Raw genomic sequence first — 16,808 nt, forward strand, 5'->3', positions numbered from 1 at the left:
GGGGGCAGTAGAGAGCACTCGAAGCACTGATATGCAATTCCACCATAGAAACTGCTGCATTTAGGAGAAAATGACTATTAAACAGCTGTCCACTGTAGTGACCGCTATGCGTCAGAGGGTTTTAATTGTTTACTGCGTGTCTAATTGTTTACAGCGAGCGTCTTTAATTGTTTACTGCGGGTCTAAACCATGTATTACGGTACCCGAAGTGTTGAGGGTAAAACTGCTGTTTACAGTTTATTAAACATTAATTACCGTGTTCTGATGCACAAAATCCACTCAAATCAAGATTTATTTTATTAATGAAATACATTTCAGACATTTTTACTGTAGGAATTTGTTGTGATCGGATCTCAAACTCATGTGAAGTGTCTATTCGGTTGTGTTAATACCACATTTTGAAGAGCAATAATATAAGCAAATCAAATTGTTATTAAATGTCACCCCTATGATCATGAAGAACACTTACTCGAGTACTAATCTTGTGATTTTTAGATCATTTTACTGTAGGAATTTGAAATAATGTGATGGCAAACTTAAGCAAAGTGTCATTTTTGTTGTGTACAGACCAGCTTCAGTTCATAACAATAACAACAGCCAGTTACAACAGTCTAAATAATTTTCCTTTAAATATAAATACAGCACATCTATCTGTCTGTCTTTCTGTCTGTCTATCTATTAGAGCTTTAATAATGCAGTCAGCAGAAGAGGGAGACGTCACCCCTGTGGATCTACAACATGACGGATTTCAGAAGAAAATAATACAAAAGGAGGATGATGAAGATGATGATGATTTCTTCTGTAAGTAAACATGAAGCATGATACAGTACAGTGTGGTACAGTACAGTGTGGTACAGTACAGGTATAGTACAGTATGGTACAGTATAGTATGGTACAGTACAGTATGGTACAGTAAAGTGAGGTACAGTACAGTGAGGTACAGTACAGTATGGTACAGTACAGTATAGTACAGTACGGTACAGTACAGTATGGTACAGTACATTGAGGTACAGTATAGTGTGGTACAGTACAGGTACAGTACAGTATAGTACAGTGTGGTACAGTACAGTATGGTACAGTACAGTGTGGTACAGTACAGTATGGTACAGTACAGTGTGGTACAGTACAGTATGGTACAGTACAGTATGGTACAGTACAGTGAGGTACAGTACAGTATGGTACAGTACAGTGAGGTACAGTATGGTACAGTATAGTATGGTACAGTACAGTGTGGTACAGTACAGTGTGGTTCAGTACAGTGTGGTACAGTACAATATGGTACAGTACAGTGAGGTACAGTACAGTGTGGTACAGTATGGTACAGTACAGTGTGGTACAGTACAGTGAGGTACAGTATGGTACAGTACAGTGTGGTACAGTACAGTATGGTACAGTACAGTATGGTACAGTACAGTATGGTACAGTACAGTGTGGTTCAGTACAGTATGGTACAGTACAGTATGGTACAGTACAGTGAGGTACAGTATGGTACAGTACAGGTACAGTACAGTATGGTACAGTACAGTGTGGTACAGTACAGTATGGTACAGTACAGATACAGTACAGTGAGGTACAGTACAGTATGGTACAGTACAGTATGGTACAGTACAGTGAGGTACAGTACAGTATGGTACAGTACAGTATGGTACAGTACAGTGTGGTTCAGTACAGTATGGTACAGTACAGTATGGTACAGTACAGTGAGGTACAGTATGGTACAGTACAGGTACAGTACAGTATGGTACAGTACAGTGTGGTACAGTACAGTATGGTACAGTACAGATACAGTACAGTGAGGTACAGTACAGTGTGGTACAGTACAGTGTGGTACAGTACAGTATGATACAGTACAGTGTGGTACAGAACAGTATGGTACAGTACAGTGTGGTACAGTACAGTGTGGTACAGTACAGTACAGTGAGGAACAGTACAGTGTGGTACAGTACAGTATGGTACAGTACAGTGTGGTACAGTATGGTACAGTACAGTGTGGTACAGTACAGTGTGGTACAGTACAGTTAGTTTTGGAGTCACTAATCAGTAGAAATAATAAGAGAATGTGGATAGTGGGATTAGAACCTGTACTGTACCGTACTGTCCTGTGCTGCTACACTCCAGTCTGGATTTGAGTTTTAATCTAACTAGGATTTATTTGTGATTGTAAAATCAAACCCACGACCTTCAGTTTCCTCCAGTTGTTGAGTTTCTTCTTCTCATATTGATGAATTTCAGGTGAAGTCACTTTAATCCCTCCAGAACTTGTTGCTTCTGTGGAACTGCTCTTCTCAGAGGACCAACAGTGTGGAGGTTTCCAGATGAAGCCTGTGAAGAAGGAAGAACCTGAAGATACAGATGAACCCAGTAAGACTATATTTTGAATATTGTTGTGATCTAGTGTTCAGATTGTAGATTTTAGTCAATAAGTGAGCAGGTGAGTGAAATGAGGAGACAGAAGTAAAGAATATTAAACAGATAATTCTGACTGTACAGTGTGTAGACTAGTATATAATTACAGAGTAATGCCAGGTGAATACAAGTGGCTGAATGATTGGGTAATGAATGAGAATAAATAAAGTCGAGTATATAAGCTGATATATTTAATATATACGTGATTGTTTGTGCTGATGGTCCTGGAGAGATTTTGTGCTGATGGTCCTGGACAGCGTGTGATCCGGACCAAAGATGAAAAGGATCCAGACTGTTATCAGCAACATGTTCTGCCTTCAAGACGTCGTCTTTTCCAGGGATGTCCAGCATTTTTTAACAAGATGATGCAAATCCACCTGCTGCACACATTACAAAGGCGTGGCTGTGGAATAAGAGGGTATGGGTAATGGACCGGCCTGTCTGCAGTCCTGACCTGTCCCCAATAAAGAACTATTTTTAGAACGTGTTGCAGAGCTGAAATGCAGGAATAGATGTTTATTAATAAATGAAATGAAGTTGAGCAGATAAAAGATGAAATATCTCAGCTTCATCCTGTCTGACATCAAATAAAAGTCAAAGTCAGTGTAAGAAACTCTGTTTTATTATTTTCCATACTGTCCCAAGTATTGTTTTTTTTTTTATTTGGGTTTGTATTGTTATTATTATTATTATTAAATCTGCTGAAACCCTGTTTGAACAAAGGTTTATAGATCGTCCTTTTTGACAGATAGTATAGAAGTACGTGTCTGTTAGTTCTAACTTAAGTGCAGTGTTAATTTTGACAGCAAATTTTGATTTAGTTTTAGTCATAATCTTTTGACTAAAATGTCATTTAGTTTTAGTCGTAATTTAGTCATCTGAATTGTTTTAGTTTTAGTCTAGTTTTAGTCGGCTAATTATCATAAGACTTTAGTCGACTAAATATACAGTCGATGCGCCCGGACCGCCCCACCTGGGGATCAAACCCAGGACCTTCTTGCTGTGAGGCGACAGCGCTACCCACTTAGCCACCGTGCCGCCCTAAAATACATATAAAGGGTGTAAAATGTAAATGCTTTTTCATCAGTTCCCTTAAATTATTTGTCATTATATACACTTACACAAAATAAAACATTTTTAACCAGTTATGGAATATTATTAATGTTTGAATGTGCAATACACACAAAACCAGATTTAACTTATTTCAGACAACATCTTTATTTACCTGACCTTGCTTATTGAGCATAACAATAACAAAAGATTAATGACCAGTAGGCCTGCTCTGCCTGAAACATACAGTATATGCATTGTTCATAACAAATTGCATAATACATTCTATATAAAACTGGGTACCGTAAAAGCAGCTGTGCCGTTAGCAGCTGGGATGAAGCATCATACAGTGAAAGCTTGTATTGTGCTCATGCAGATCAGTGTGAGCAGGAAATGATGAATGCAGGATGAATCACGTTACAGGACTTTAGCATCAGATCTCAGTTTAACATTTACAAACAATCTTTATTATTTATTATGTTATAAATGTATTTGATTATTTATAATGTTATAAATGTATTTATTATTTATAATGTTATAAATGTATTTGATTATTTATAATGTTATAAATGTATTTTATTATTTATAATGTTATAAATGTATTAGATTATTTATAATGTTATAAATGTATTTATTATTTATAATGTTATAAATGTATTTGATTTTTTATAATGTTATAAACGTATTTGATTATTTATAATGTTATAAATGTATTTGATTATTTATAATGTTATAAATGTATTTGATTATTTATAATGTTATAAATATATTTGATTATTTATAATGTTATAAATGTATTTGATTATTTATAATGTTATAAATATATTTGATTATTTATAATGTTATAAACGTATTTGATTATTTATAATGTTATAAATATATTTGATTATTTATAATGTTATAAACGTATTTGATTATTTATAATGTTATAAATATATTGGATTATTTATAATGTTATAAATGTATTTGATTATTTATAATGTTATAAATGTATTTGATGATTTATAATGTTATAAATGTATTTGATTATTTATAATGTTATAAATGTATTTTATTATTTATAATGTTATAAATGTATTTGATTATTTATAATGTTATAAATGTATTTGATGATTTACAATGTTATAAATGTATTTATTTTTTTATAATGTTATAAATGTGTTTGATTATTTATGTTATAAATGTATTTGATGATTTATAATGTTATAAATGTATCTGATTATTTATAATGTTATAAATGTATTTGATTATTTATAATGTTATAAATGTGTTTGATTATTTATGTTATAAATGTATTTGATGATTTATAATGTTATAAATGTATTTGATTATTTATAATGTTATAAATGTGTTTGATTATTTATGTTATAAATGTATCTGATTATTTATAATGTTATAAATGTATTTGATTATTTATAATGTTATAAATGTGTTTGATTATTTATGTTATAAATGTATTTGATTATTTATAATGTTATAAATGTATCTGATTATTTATAATGTTATAAATGTATTTGATTATTTTCTGCTTCAGAACTGAACAAGGATTTCTCCTGCTCCTCGTGTCCACGTTCCTCTACAACCCAAAATCAGCTCCATAATCACATCAAGAGCTGCAACCGTGTTAAATATGAGAGTCTGGTGAAGATTAAGACTGAACATGAGGATCTGACGCCCACCAGAAGCTCCAGTAATCAGCAAACGTCCTCTGGTACTGTCAGCATTAACACGTCTCTCAGTCACACACAGAGAGAAGGAAACGTCTGCTCACAGTGTGGGAAGAGCTTCAGTACCCGGGGTACTCTCAAAATACACCAGCGCATTCACACTGGAGAGAAACCATATCAGTGCTCACAGTGTGGGAAGAATTTTAATCAACAGAGTCATTTTAAAAGACACCAGCGCATTCACACTAGAGAAAAACCATATCAGTGCTTACAGTGTGAGAAGAGTTTTAATCAACAGAGTAATCTCAAAATACACCAGCACATTCACACTGAAGAGAAACCGTATCAGTGCTCACAGTGTGAGAAGAGTTTTAATCAACAGAGTAATCTCAAAATACACCAGCGCATTCACACTGGAGAGAAACCATATCAGTGCTCACAGTGTGGAAAGAGTTTTAATCATCAGAGTACTCTCAAAAGACACCAGCGCATTCACACTGGAGAGAAACCATATCAGTGCTCACAGTGTGAGAAGAGTTTCAATGGACAGAGTACTCTCAAAAGACACCAGCGCATTCACACTGGAGAGAAATCATATCAGTGCTCACAGTGTGGAAAGAGTTTTAATCATCAGAGTACTCTCAAAAGACACCAGCGCATTCACACTGGAGAGAAACCATATCAGTGCTTACAGTGTGGGAAGAGTTTTAATGAACAGAGTCATTTTAAAAGACACCAGCGCATTCACACTGGAGAAAAACCGTATCAGTGCTCACAGTGTGTGAAAAGTTTTAATACACAGAGTGATCTCAAAATACACCAGCGCATTCACACTGAAGAGAAACCGTATCAGTGCTCACAGTGTGAAAAGAGTTTCAATGGACAGAGTGATCTGAAAAGACACCAGCGCATTCACATTGGAGAGAAACCATATCAGTGCTCACAGTGTGGAAGGAGTTTTAATCATCAGAGTACTCTCAAAAGACACCAGCGCATTCACACTGGAGAGAAACCATATCAGTGCTTACAGTGTGGGAAGAGTTTCAATGGACAGAGTACTCTCAAAAGACACCAGCGCATTCACACTGGAGAGAAATCATATCAGTGCTCACAGTGTGGAAAGAGTTTTAATCATCAGAGTACTCTCAAAAGACACCAGCGCATTCACACTGGAGAGAAACCATATCAGTGCTTACAGTGTGGGAAGAGTTTTAATGAACAGAGTCATTTTAAAAGACACCAGCGCATTCACACTGGAGAGAAACCATATCAGTGCTTACAGTGTGGGAAGAGTTTTAATCAACTGAGTCATTTTAAAAGACACCAGCGCATTCACACTGGAGAAAAACCGTATCAGTGCTCACAGTGTGTGAAAAGTTTTAATACACAGAGTGATCTCAAAATACACCAGCGCATTCACACTGAAGAGAAACCGTATCAGTGCTCACAGTGTGAAAAGAGTTTCAATGGACAGAGTGATCTGAAAAGACACCAGCGCATTCACATTGGAGAGAAACCATATCAGTGCTCACAGTGTGGAAGGAGTTTTAATCATCAGAGTACTCTCAAAAGACACCAGCGCATTCACACTGGAGAGAAACCATAGCATTGCTCTTAGTGTGGGAAGAGTTTTATTACACAAAATAATCTTAAAACGTATCTGATTGTAAAAGTGAACTTTTAATATCACTAACATAATAACAGAACAAAATCTAAATACTGATTATATAGATTAAACAGCTTTAATACACAGAAATCAATACATGTGATTTAAACATGCAGTACAAATGTTCTTTAGTTTTGTGTTCAGGATATTGGTATAACATCATTCTTAACACTATATCTCCAACACAGTATTAAAATAGAAATAATACATAACTGGTAGACTTACCCGGACAGTCTGTCTGAGGATTTTATTCATAGACATTACAACATGTTGGATTGTCTTTGCTAGAATTCACTTAGCTTAGTTCTTTTCCTAATTGGATAGATCTGAGATAAAGCAGACCCTAGGTAGGAGGGAGTTCTTTAAATGCATGAAGGCCTCATCATGAAATTATACAGATAAAGAGAGAAAAATAAAGAATAATTCATGGAATAGTCCAGTGGTTCTCAAACTGTGGTACGCGTACCACTGGTGGTACGTGAAGCAGCACGAGGCGGTACGCCAGATAATCTCAGAAAAGTAATTACATGCACCGAAAAAATAAATCATTTAATAATTATAAATAAAAAAATATGAAACAAAATGTGTAAATTACTAATAAAATCTGTTTCAAAGTTCTTATAATTCTATTTGAATAAAATCAGTTTAATTAAAACGAATGTGTTTTTAAAAATATTCGGGGCTACACAGACACTGTATTTCATTACGTCTATACTTCACGTTCGGGGTTTCCATCTCGAAATTTCCAAAGCATTATCAGTAAAGTTCTCAGTAAAGTTCTCAGTAAAGTTCTCAGTAAAGTTCTCAGTAAAGTTATCAGTAAAGATATCAGTAGCTCTCTCGCTTTTGTCAGAGCAGATCTGCATTTGAAGCTCACTGATCTTGTTCCTGACATCACAAGGCTGCTCCGCTAAACAGGCGCTCCCCTCTCACTCACATGCTCAGTGCTAACTGCAGATATACTAGTGATGGGTCGTTCGCCAACGATCCGATTCTATTGAACGGATCTTTGAAATGAACGAAAGGAACCGAGTCTTTTATTTCTGCACAGTTCTTATTGGCTGTAATCTAATCAACCCATTCAGCATCGCATCAGTAGAGAGAATTAATCATAACTCGTAATAAAAGCTGTTTATTATCGATATTCAAATCCGAAAACTTTCAGTATCACGGAGAGCGAGCAACACACACACACACACACACACACACACACACACACACACACATATTTAATGCAAAGTTGAGAGAAAATTCAGTCTGGTTTTAGTGTGAGTGTGACATCATTTGATGCATTAGTGCCCGGTTCACTGTGTACATACTGGAACTTGCATGGATGTGTGTGCTACTTACCCTAAAAAATACATTTAGGCCGTCTTTGATGGATCTCTGAGGCACAAGACCAAGTGAGAGGTGGTTATAGTTCTCAATCCTGGTTTTCTCAGCTCCACATCTACACACACAAAGTGGACATGTCATTTCTAGTGAAAATAGAACAAATGAAAGAACGTAAACATTTACTTTATTAGTGGTTCTCACCCTTTACATGTGATGATACACAAGAGCTGAAAGTTGAAGTTCTTTTTTGACTGTGGATTCAACAGCCATGTCCCCTGCGCCACTCATGGTTTGCTCCATTTCCATCAAACAGTTGAACATGAACTGCTGAGCATCCTAAACATTCAAACATTTCAATCTTACCTGCAACTGTGTTAGCTGAGTTCATTTCACATCTTAAAACACAAAACAATCATGTTCAGGGTGTCTGTGTTGCGTTTTCTTACATTCTGAGTGTAAGGTGTAAATTCAGGGTTGTTAAGCACAGCTGCCTCGATCAATTTCAAGACAATCAGAGCTCTCTCTCTCTCATGGACCACAGCTTTGCAAAACATCTGCAAAAGCACAAAACACACTTTACCAGATCAGCATTCTCATCATTCATAATCTAAAATAAGAAATTGAATAGTAAATAATACATAAACTGAGAAAACATTGTTTCTTCTTCTCTCCCCGGTAAGGTTGGCTAATTCATCTGGCATGTCCTCATTTATGTTCTTCATGAGCTGTTTGCAGAAAGATTCTGCGCTGAACAGGCACTGCATACTGGCATTTACGTAGCAGCTGTTTCCCAAGTTTTCAAACCTGCAATTAAATCAGACAGACACAAACACAATACTGATCAGGGTTCATGTTCAGTATTAACCTTTATGAACGTACAAATATACGCTGCTGCATTTCTTACCCTCTGTCCTGTAGCTGCTGTTTTCTGTCGTCGGAGAGGACTGGTGTGGGTGTTTTAGCCTTTTCACTCTGGGCTTCATCCACCCTACACACATCCGTTACACTATAGTTTGGAGAGAGAGACAGACAGGGTGACATCTCATCATTATAAACCACATGGAAATGAGCACAACATGCCATATTCAACACAGAAGAAATGATTACACTTCTCTGTCTGTTTAAACTAAGAATTAAAGAATTTTACAATAAAAGATATAATAGAACACCACATGCTGTCTAGCTGTACTCAAGGTCATAAACAACCTTAAAAAATACATGAACATTTTGCTCATATCCATCTGTTGCTTAAAAATCATATATCTAAAGTTTTCAGTCTTCTGCACTTTTATTACCTTTCTGTAGTGCTGACAGCTTCAACATTTTCTTCTGTTAATGGAATTTTCTTCTTCTTCTACTCAGGAAAACATAAACACACAGTTATGTCCAAGTTCTTGTATTTGAATATGATCTTTGATTTTTGCTTCTCAAATGATCATGACTTACCCTGAAAAGACGTTTCAGAAATGACTTGACAGAGAAACTGCTTTTGCTTTTGGCTGAAGTCTTTGGGGAGTCCTGAACGTTCCCCTCCATTTGCAGACTGCATTGATTTGAAAAATAGTATGTCATTACTAATGCATTTTGGTATATAGTTAGCTGCATTGTAGAGAGACCAGCTTTACTATTAATCATAAAATGAAGTAAAGCCTTCACACTAACAATTTAATTCAGTCTTCATCAAATAGCATTTTATTTTAGGTGCAGCAGATCCTGAGGTAATGGTAGTCATGATGATGAGATCGCTAGCTGCTCCAATTAGGGTTGCCAACTTTCAGAACTGGAAATAAGGAACACCCTGGGCTGACGGGTTGGTGGAAGGCATAGGGTGGAGGGTGAGGTGGCGGGTGTTTACCTGAGCAGGGGGTAGGCGGTTAGGATTGCACTTATAAAAAAAATAACGCGTCTTACACCATCATAGGAACATTATCAGAATGTTTTATTTAGGCTATTTAACATTTATTATTTTCATTATTTGTAATAATAAATCAGAACCATATTTTAGGCAAAACAACATAAAGAACATCATGTAACATTTTTTCTCAATAGTGCAAACAATATTTTTACATAATCCATCTTCACACTGACATGCAGCCCCGGTTCTGGACTGCGTTGCTTAGTGGGGCAGTGAGAAAAGTGCCAGCCCAAGCACATAAGTGTGAGCCCTCCCAGAACTCATTTTGCATTGCACTCAAAATGCATTGCAGTGCCTGCAGTTCGAAAAAAAAAAAAAGCTTTAACATAAGAGTCGATTTTCAATCAGACTTTAGTCCGTACTGTACGGAACACAACTCGACACTGATTGGACTACGATATTCCGACAGACAGACAGGTCACAGACAGGTCACAGCTAGTTTAACACTGGAAGAAAGCCTCCGTGGCTCTGAACCACGTACTGACCAACACCACTCTTGTCTCTGGTCCTGTCCTTCTCAGTCTCTTTAGATTAGAAATTTCTTGTGTATTTGTTGTAGGTCTTTGTATTTATTATACTGTTTTTATTTTATCTGCACTTGTGTATATCATATTATTTTGCACTTATGTGTTCTGTGTTTTAACAGCATATTGGAAGGGTATATACAGTCAAGCTGGAAAGTCTACACACCCCTTTTACCTTCTCCATGTTTAATTATGTTACAGACTCATTCTATAATAGAATTTTTGCGTCAGACATTGACACACAATCACCAATAAATACAAAGTGAAAACAGGGTTTAGAAAATATGTAATTTTATTTTACAGACATAAATCCTTTATTTAGGGGTTACGTATCTGTACACACCCTTAGCTTAAAGCTTGGATGATGCATGCTTGGCAGCAATTACAGCTTCAAGGCATCTTGGGAAAGAAGCTACGAGCTTTTGGCACACTTGTTTCTGGACATTCCTCTTGGCATATCCTTGCAAACTCCATCAGGTTGGATGGGGAGCATTTGTACACAGCCATTTTCATCTCCTTCCACAGATGCTCCACTGGATTCAGGTGTGGACTCTCAAGATCATTCACAGACTTTCTCTAAAGCCACTCCTTTGTTCTTTTGGGGTGTGTGCTTCGGGTCATTGTCAAGAGCACAAGCCTAAACTGAACACCAGTGATCTCTAATCCCTCAGATAAAACTGTATCTACAATCATTATTTATCAGTAGCTGATATAACCACATGGGTGAGGGATTATATTGGTAAACCTTTGTAAAGCACAACAATACGGAGTTACATGCACAAATGCAATTTAAAACTTTACTGTGTAAAAGAAGCCTTATGTCAGTGGTGTCCAAACTTTTTTCTAGGAGGGCCAGATTTGATCATGTGAAAGTACCCGGGAGCCAACAGTCCCTGATGACATTATTTAAAATAATAAAATATGCATATAAATACGCTGTTATTTAATCATTTCACACAGTGAATAACAACCAAATGTACGCATTCAGGTGAACAAATCAGAACATACAGAAAAAGCTATCTGAATTTCTAACTGAACTTTAAAACTTTCAGAAACTCTGTAAAATAAGACGGGGTACATTTACAAAAATAAAACTTAACGTGGCTTTATGTACTAAAAGAATGACACAGGAACTCTGAGTTTCTCTAAATTATTACTGGGCATAAGTGCTCTCCACCACTCAAATTCTTAGGTCGTTGTTTTAGTACAATACGTCACGTTACATTTTGTTCCCGTTAATCGTTGTTTGTACAACCTGTGTCGCTTTTATCACCTCAACGAGTCTCATTCACGGTTTTGTCACTTCTCATGAATGCATACTTACAGTGTTGCTGCCACCAATTAGTAAAAAGGAGAATTGCATCTTAAATTAATATAATAAATTTTTTTTCTATTTGACTGTGCTGCCGGGCCACAACTAATGCAACTTAAGACAGAAGACATATAAAATCTGACCTTGGGTAATGATTGTCCTGTGGGTCGGACTTTGGACATGCCTGTCTTTTGTTAGCCATGTCCAAAAGTGGTGTCAGGTTCTCTGTGCTCAGCAGTATCTGGGATGGACCATCACACAGTGGAAACGTTTATTGTGGTCAGACAAATCAGTATTTCAGATCTTCTTTTGGAAGAAATGAAGTAGATCTGGTAAAACATGTTAGTGCTTGTTTATTTTGGGTTTATATTGTTGGGTTTGGGTTTATATAATTTACATGAAAGTTTAAATGAACTGTGTTAGTGGATCCACCTAGTGACACAAAACCAAACCTACATCCACATCACCAGTTTCATACAAAAGCATCAACTGTGTTATTCATAGTAATAAAATAATGAATAATAAAGTTTATACACAATTTAAACACAAAATGGTCGTACTGATCATTATTAATGATTTTAAAAACTATGTTAAATAACTATATTAGTCTTTTATTAACTATTAAAATATTAAAGTTTAATTACTGAGTAAATAATGACTTCACACAAAAGCATATCAATTTTACATTACAGAAAATATTGCCATTACAAAAAAATTGGAAAAAAAAAAAATCCTAAAGCTTATTAATTATTAATATAAAGATTATTAAAACACAAAGATAACACATTAATGCAATAAATACCTAATCTATAGTGCAACATGTTCTTTACTGCTCTATAGAGGCTTTATTAAGGTATAAATGCAGTTTATTATTCATGATATTTTTAAGTCCTATTTTTTGGAAGACGTGTGTGTGTGTGTGTGTGTTTAATGATACTGAGTGTACAATACACACACAGTAACCACATGTAATATGTAATTGTGTGTAATTGTGTGTGTGTGTGTGTGTGTGTGTGTGTGTGTGTGTAATCGGCTGTAAATGAAGTTGAAGTTGTTTCAGCTCCACTGTAGAACTGGGTGACGTCACAGTCGCTGTTCTGAGCTCCTCTATTAAATCCTGATGGAATAAAAGTTCGGGTTTGGTGAAGCTGCTCTGTTTTCACCTCTTCACTCATCATGGCTGAGAAACAGAAGAGACGTGAGAACCAACGTGCTTCTTTAATGCAGAGATTCTTTTGTTGGCCGGTTTGTCTGACCCGTCCTCGGACGTCTTCTCAGGACGACCTGAATGAGGACAGCAGACAGAAATACGATGTGGACAGAGAGAGCAGGGTCGTTATGGAGGGATTTCTGTTCAAGAGGGCCAGCAATGTGTTTAAGACATGGAACAGGTTTGTAGAAAGCTCAAGTGGATTCAAAACGTTTTATTTTAATTAAATATCAGTATTTTTTATTCACTTATTCACTTATTTAACTGATCAAAATAAATAAAGCCTTAGATAAGATATTATATTAGATAAAAACTTTCAAGTCCAGGTTGACATGAAATAAAGCACTGAACAAACCCTGATGTACTGAACAGTTTCATTCCTGCAGTAATATTGTCAGTAATATTCAGTAGCTGCAGCTGTTTCTGTGTTTCTGTGTTTTTCTCTGCAGGCGCTGGTTTATGATTAAGGACAATCAGCTCATTTACAAGAGCAAGTCTAAGGTGAGTCACATGACCTTTTCCAACCTGATTTCATTTTCCTTGGTCAGGGTCTCGGGGGTCTGGTTACACAGGGAAACACTGGACACAAGGCAGGAATCACCTGAACAAAGTGCCAATCATCACAGGGGCTTCAGCCACCAATCCTGAGACGTGGCCCATGACGTCTGTGTCGATGTCTGGCTGGTCAATAGCACTGCTGGGATTTAAATCAGTTAGGGGTCACCACAGCAGATCATTCGTCTCAATCTTGTCCTGTCCTAAACACACTACTCTGTCCCTGCTCATGCAGAGCACCACTCACTCACCCATTTAATTACCCACGTACACACAGAGGCATTTCAGGGTAGCCACTCCACCTTCTGCATGTTTTGGGGTTGTGTAAAATAACCAAAGTACCTGGAGGAACCTCATATAGACACAAGAACACTTTACATTCAGTAAAACTAAACATTATACAGCATGAACTGTTAAAATGTGCTTTTAAGATCATCTGTTATTTTTGGTGTAAGCTTTGTTTGTTTGTAACCAGCGTGAGGCGACTGTGCTGATAGAAGATGTGAGATTGTGTAGGATTGAACACTCTGAGAACATCAGACACAGCTTTCACTTCCAGCTGGTTTCACCCACTAAGTGAGTGCTGTTCAATAACAATACTCATTCATATATATTACATTTGTAAACACCTTTCTCACACAAAATACATAAATCGTTTAATTAAAATGTGTGTGTGTGTGTGTGTGTGTGTGAAGGGGGTGTTTTTTGAAAGCTGATTCGGAGGAGATTGGACAGGCTTGGATGAAAGTAATACAGAACATCATTACCAAGCCTGATGATGCTGACAGATCAGACAGCTTGGAGGTAACACCTTCTGAGAATCACTGAGACGTGTATATATCTAATGATGTAATAACACAGCAACAAAAAGTCTCTCATTTAAAAACATTAAGTGTGAATTGTGATGTTGTTCACTGTATGATATTTTATCTGCATTTGTGTAACACCAATATGATCTGTTTGATAGACACTAGACAGGAAGTCGTCATCATCGTCTGCAGTTAGTTCAGAATCAGATCAGCACCAAAAAGCATCTGAAGCTTCAGGTAATATTGAGATTACAGCTGAATCAAACCTTACCTGCAGACTTTAGCTTCAAAATAGCTGAACTGTTACTGTTTGACTGTTTCTGTTTCACCTTCTTCCCTCGACACCTTCCTACCTTTGACCTTTAGCCTCTGTAGCTGAGATCAGCCTTGGTGAAGTGATCTTTGAATGTGCTGCTGAGTTGAATGACTCTGATGCCTCTGTTGAGAGCGGTGGTAAGTATAGTACATACAGCTTTTCAGGGGTTTGTTCTGTAGGTGCAGAAGAAGAAATCCTGAGCGATGAAGAAAGCCCAGAGGATCCAACCACCAGCGTTCATTTCTTCAACAATCCTGAACCATGAAGGTCAGTTTAATCTCCACTAATTCCTGTAATAATATATTGTTGTACATCTGTTACCTGCTACATCAACCAATAGAGATTATATTACACCTGCAGAAATACAGAATATAGCCAAACACCACTGACAGCCTTTATATAACAGATATTTAGTACTGCTGATATGATGTACATTTTCTATGTGAATTTGACTTAAATGGAATAAAAAAATCACTTTTACAGAGAGTTTTGATTGTTGCTACACTGTGGGAGAGCTGCTGGGAGAAGGAGGCTGTGGTGCGGTTTATGCTGGTGTTTGTAATGCAGATGGGAAACAGGTGAACATCATCACATAAACACAAGACAGGAAGTGTAGAGCATTACAAATTAATAAGATACAATCAGAAGGAGAAATGTTCTATTTGGATGATGAGATTCTTTAACTAAACCCTAATGTTTATTATTATTACTTCTGTACAACTAAATCCACTAATTGTGTTTGTATTTGTGAACAGGTTGCTGTGAAATATGTGCTGAAGGACCCCCGCGACGGATTCATCACTATTGTAAGTTCATCTTTTTCTTTTACTAATAAAGTATCACAAAGACTCAACAAGGTTTAAACAAGATAAAAACCTTCATAGACCAGATCTAGACCAAAACTGTTGGTCCACTTACTGCCTTAGACCAGCCCAGATCTTTACTAACAGACCTGCTCATCATAGTTTAGACCTACTACTGATTCCAAACCTTGTCTGTTGTTCTATTAGCCTGGAGAGACGTACCCACTTCCTGCGGAGGTGGCGTTAATGAAGATGGTATTCAAGCCACCTCACTGTAATTCTGTGCTGAAACTACTGGATTGGTTTGACACGCCCGAGCACTACATCCTAATCCTGGAGCGACCCATCCCCTGTATGGACCTCTTTGACTTCATTCAGCAATTCCCAATGAATGAAGCTGTGGCTCAGCTCATCATGTGGCAGGTGGTTCTGGCTGCAATTCACTGCCATGATTGTGGAGTTTTTCACCGGGACATCAAGCCAGAAAATCTTCTGGTGAACACCGAGACACTGGAGGTCAAGCTGATCGACTTTGGCTGTGGGGACTTACACAAGGAAACAGCGTACACCTCATTTTCAGGTAAGTTCACCTCAGAAGTACTTAGTTACAGAATTAAATGGATTTGAGTGGAGAAGTATTTCTCTAAAGCATTTCTCCCTTTCACTCAGGCACTAAGTCATACGCTCCACCTGAGTGGATAGTTGAGAAGGAAATGTATGGCTGCCCTGCTACTGTGTGGAGTCTGGGCGTACTCCTGCACACCATAGTTTGTGGAGAGATGCCGTTCGGGGATGAAGTGGAGATTGTTGATGGGGGCCTGGACTTTTTACCTGAACTTTCTGACAGTAAGAAAATGGAAGCAGCTCACATTAAGATCTAGAAACACACAGTCTGTAAAACCTGCATGAAAACATGATTTAAAAAGTTTGATCAAGTTTATAACGTCATTACAATGATAGAAAGTGTAAATAAGAAATCTAGTTTTAAATACAACAACATTTTAATCTCATTTTATCACTGCACACAGCATGCTACCATCTGATAAGTAGGTGTCTGGAGAAACAGCCTGAAAAACGTCTCAGCCTTAAAGAAATCCTTCAGCATGAGTGGTTTACAGAGAACAGTATGAGGTTAGGGTTAGTAAGAATGAAACAGACTTAATAAGTTAGAACTTAAAGATCTTGTAATATGGTCTAGATCACAGAGAATGCTAACAAAGATTGTAATGCTAATATAATT

The 16,808-nt window shown here is 36.8% G+C and overlaps 4 protein-coding genes across 6 annotated transcripts in view; 3 read left to right on the forward strand and 1 right to left on the reverse strand.

Moving 5' to 3' along the window:
* LOC134329073 (histone H2B-like) overlaps positions 1 to 16,808 on the reverse strand; it is a 68,695-nt gene that overhangs the window by 20,482 nt on the left and 31,405 nt on the right. The window lies entirely within an intron of this gene.
* On the forward strand, positions 738 to 7,435 carry LOC134328735 (zinc finger protein 883-like). The gene is made up of 3 exons (XM_063009915.1): positions 738 to 801; positions 2,233 to 2,361; positions 4,991 to 7,435. The coding sequence occupies exons 2-3, from the start codon at positions 2,316 to 2,318 to the stop codon at positions 6,727 to 6,729; spliced, it is 1,785 nt and encodes a 594-aa protein (XP_062865985.1). The 5' UTR covers positions 738 to 801; positions 2,233 to 2,315; the 3' UTR covers positions 6,730 to 7,435.
* Positions 12,931 to 15,030, forward strand: LOC134328390 (arf-GAP with coiled-coil, ANK repeat and PH domain-containing protein 2-like). Its single transcript, XM_063009492.1, has 6 exons — positions 12,931 to 13,266; positions 13,535 to 13,586; positions 14,116 to 14,216; positions 14,336 to 14,444; positions 14,608 to 14,686; positions 14,816 to 15,030. The coding sequence occupies exons 1-6, from the start codon at positions 13,052 to 13,054 to the stop codon at positions 15,028 to 15,030; spliced, it is 771 nt and encodes a 256-aa protein (XP_062865562.1). The 5' UTR covers positions 12,931 to 13,051.
* The window catches only part of LOC134328819 (serine/threonine-protein kinase pim-1-like), a 1,966-nt gene continuing 180 nt past the window's right edge, over positions 15,023 to 16,808 (forward strand). Inside the window, exons 1-6 of one of the 3 annotated variants that reach the window (XM_063010047.1) lie at positions 15,023 to 15,032; positions 15,249 to 15,343; positions 15,521 to 15,571; positions 15,776 to 16,148; positions 16,238 to 16,414; positions 16,597 to 16,705. In XM_063010047.1, the coding sequence (XP_062866117.1) occupies positions 15,815 to 16,148; positions 16,238 to 16,414; positions 16,597 to 16,705 (620 nt within the window). In that variant the 5' untranslated portion in view covers positions 15,023 to 15,032; positions 15,249 to 15,343; positions 15,521 to 15,571; positions 15,776 to 15,814. The remainder of the gene's footprint in view (positions 15,033 to 15,248; positions 15,344 to 15,520; positions 15,572 to 15,775; positions 16,149 to 16,237; positions 16,415 to 16,596; positions 16,706 to 16,808) is intronic. The other 2 variants (XM_063010048.1, XM_063010049.1) reach the window with 2 other exon arrangements.

Source organism: Trichomycterus rosablanca, chromosome 15, assembly GCF_030014385.1.
Source record: "Trichomycterus rosablanca isolate fTriRos1 chromosome 15, fTriRos1.hap1, whole genome shotgun sequence".
Taxonomy (NCBI): domain Eukaryota; kingdom Metazoa; phylum Chordata; class Actinopteri; order Siluriformes; family Trichomycteridae; genus Trichomycterus; species Trichomycterus rosablanca.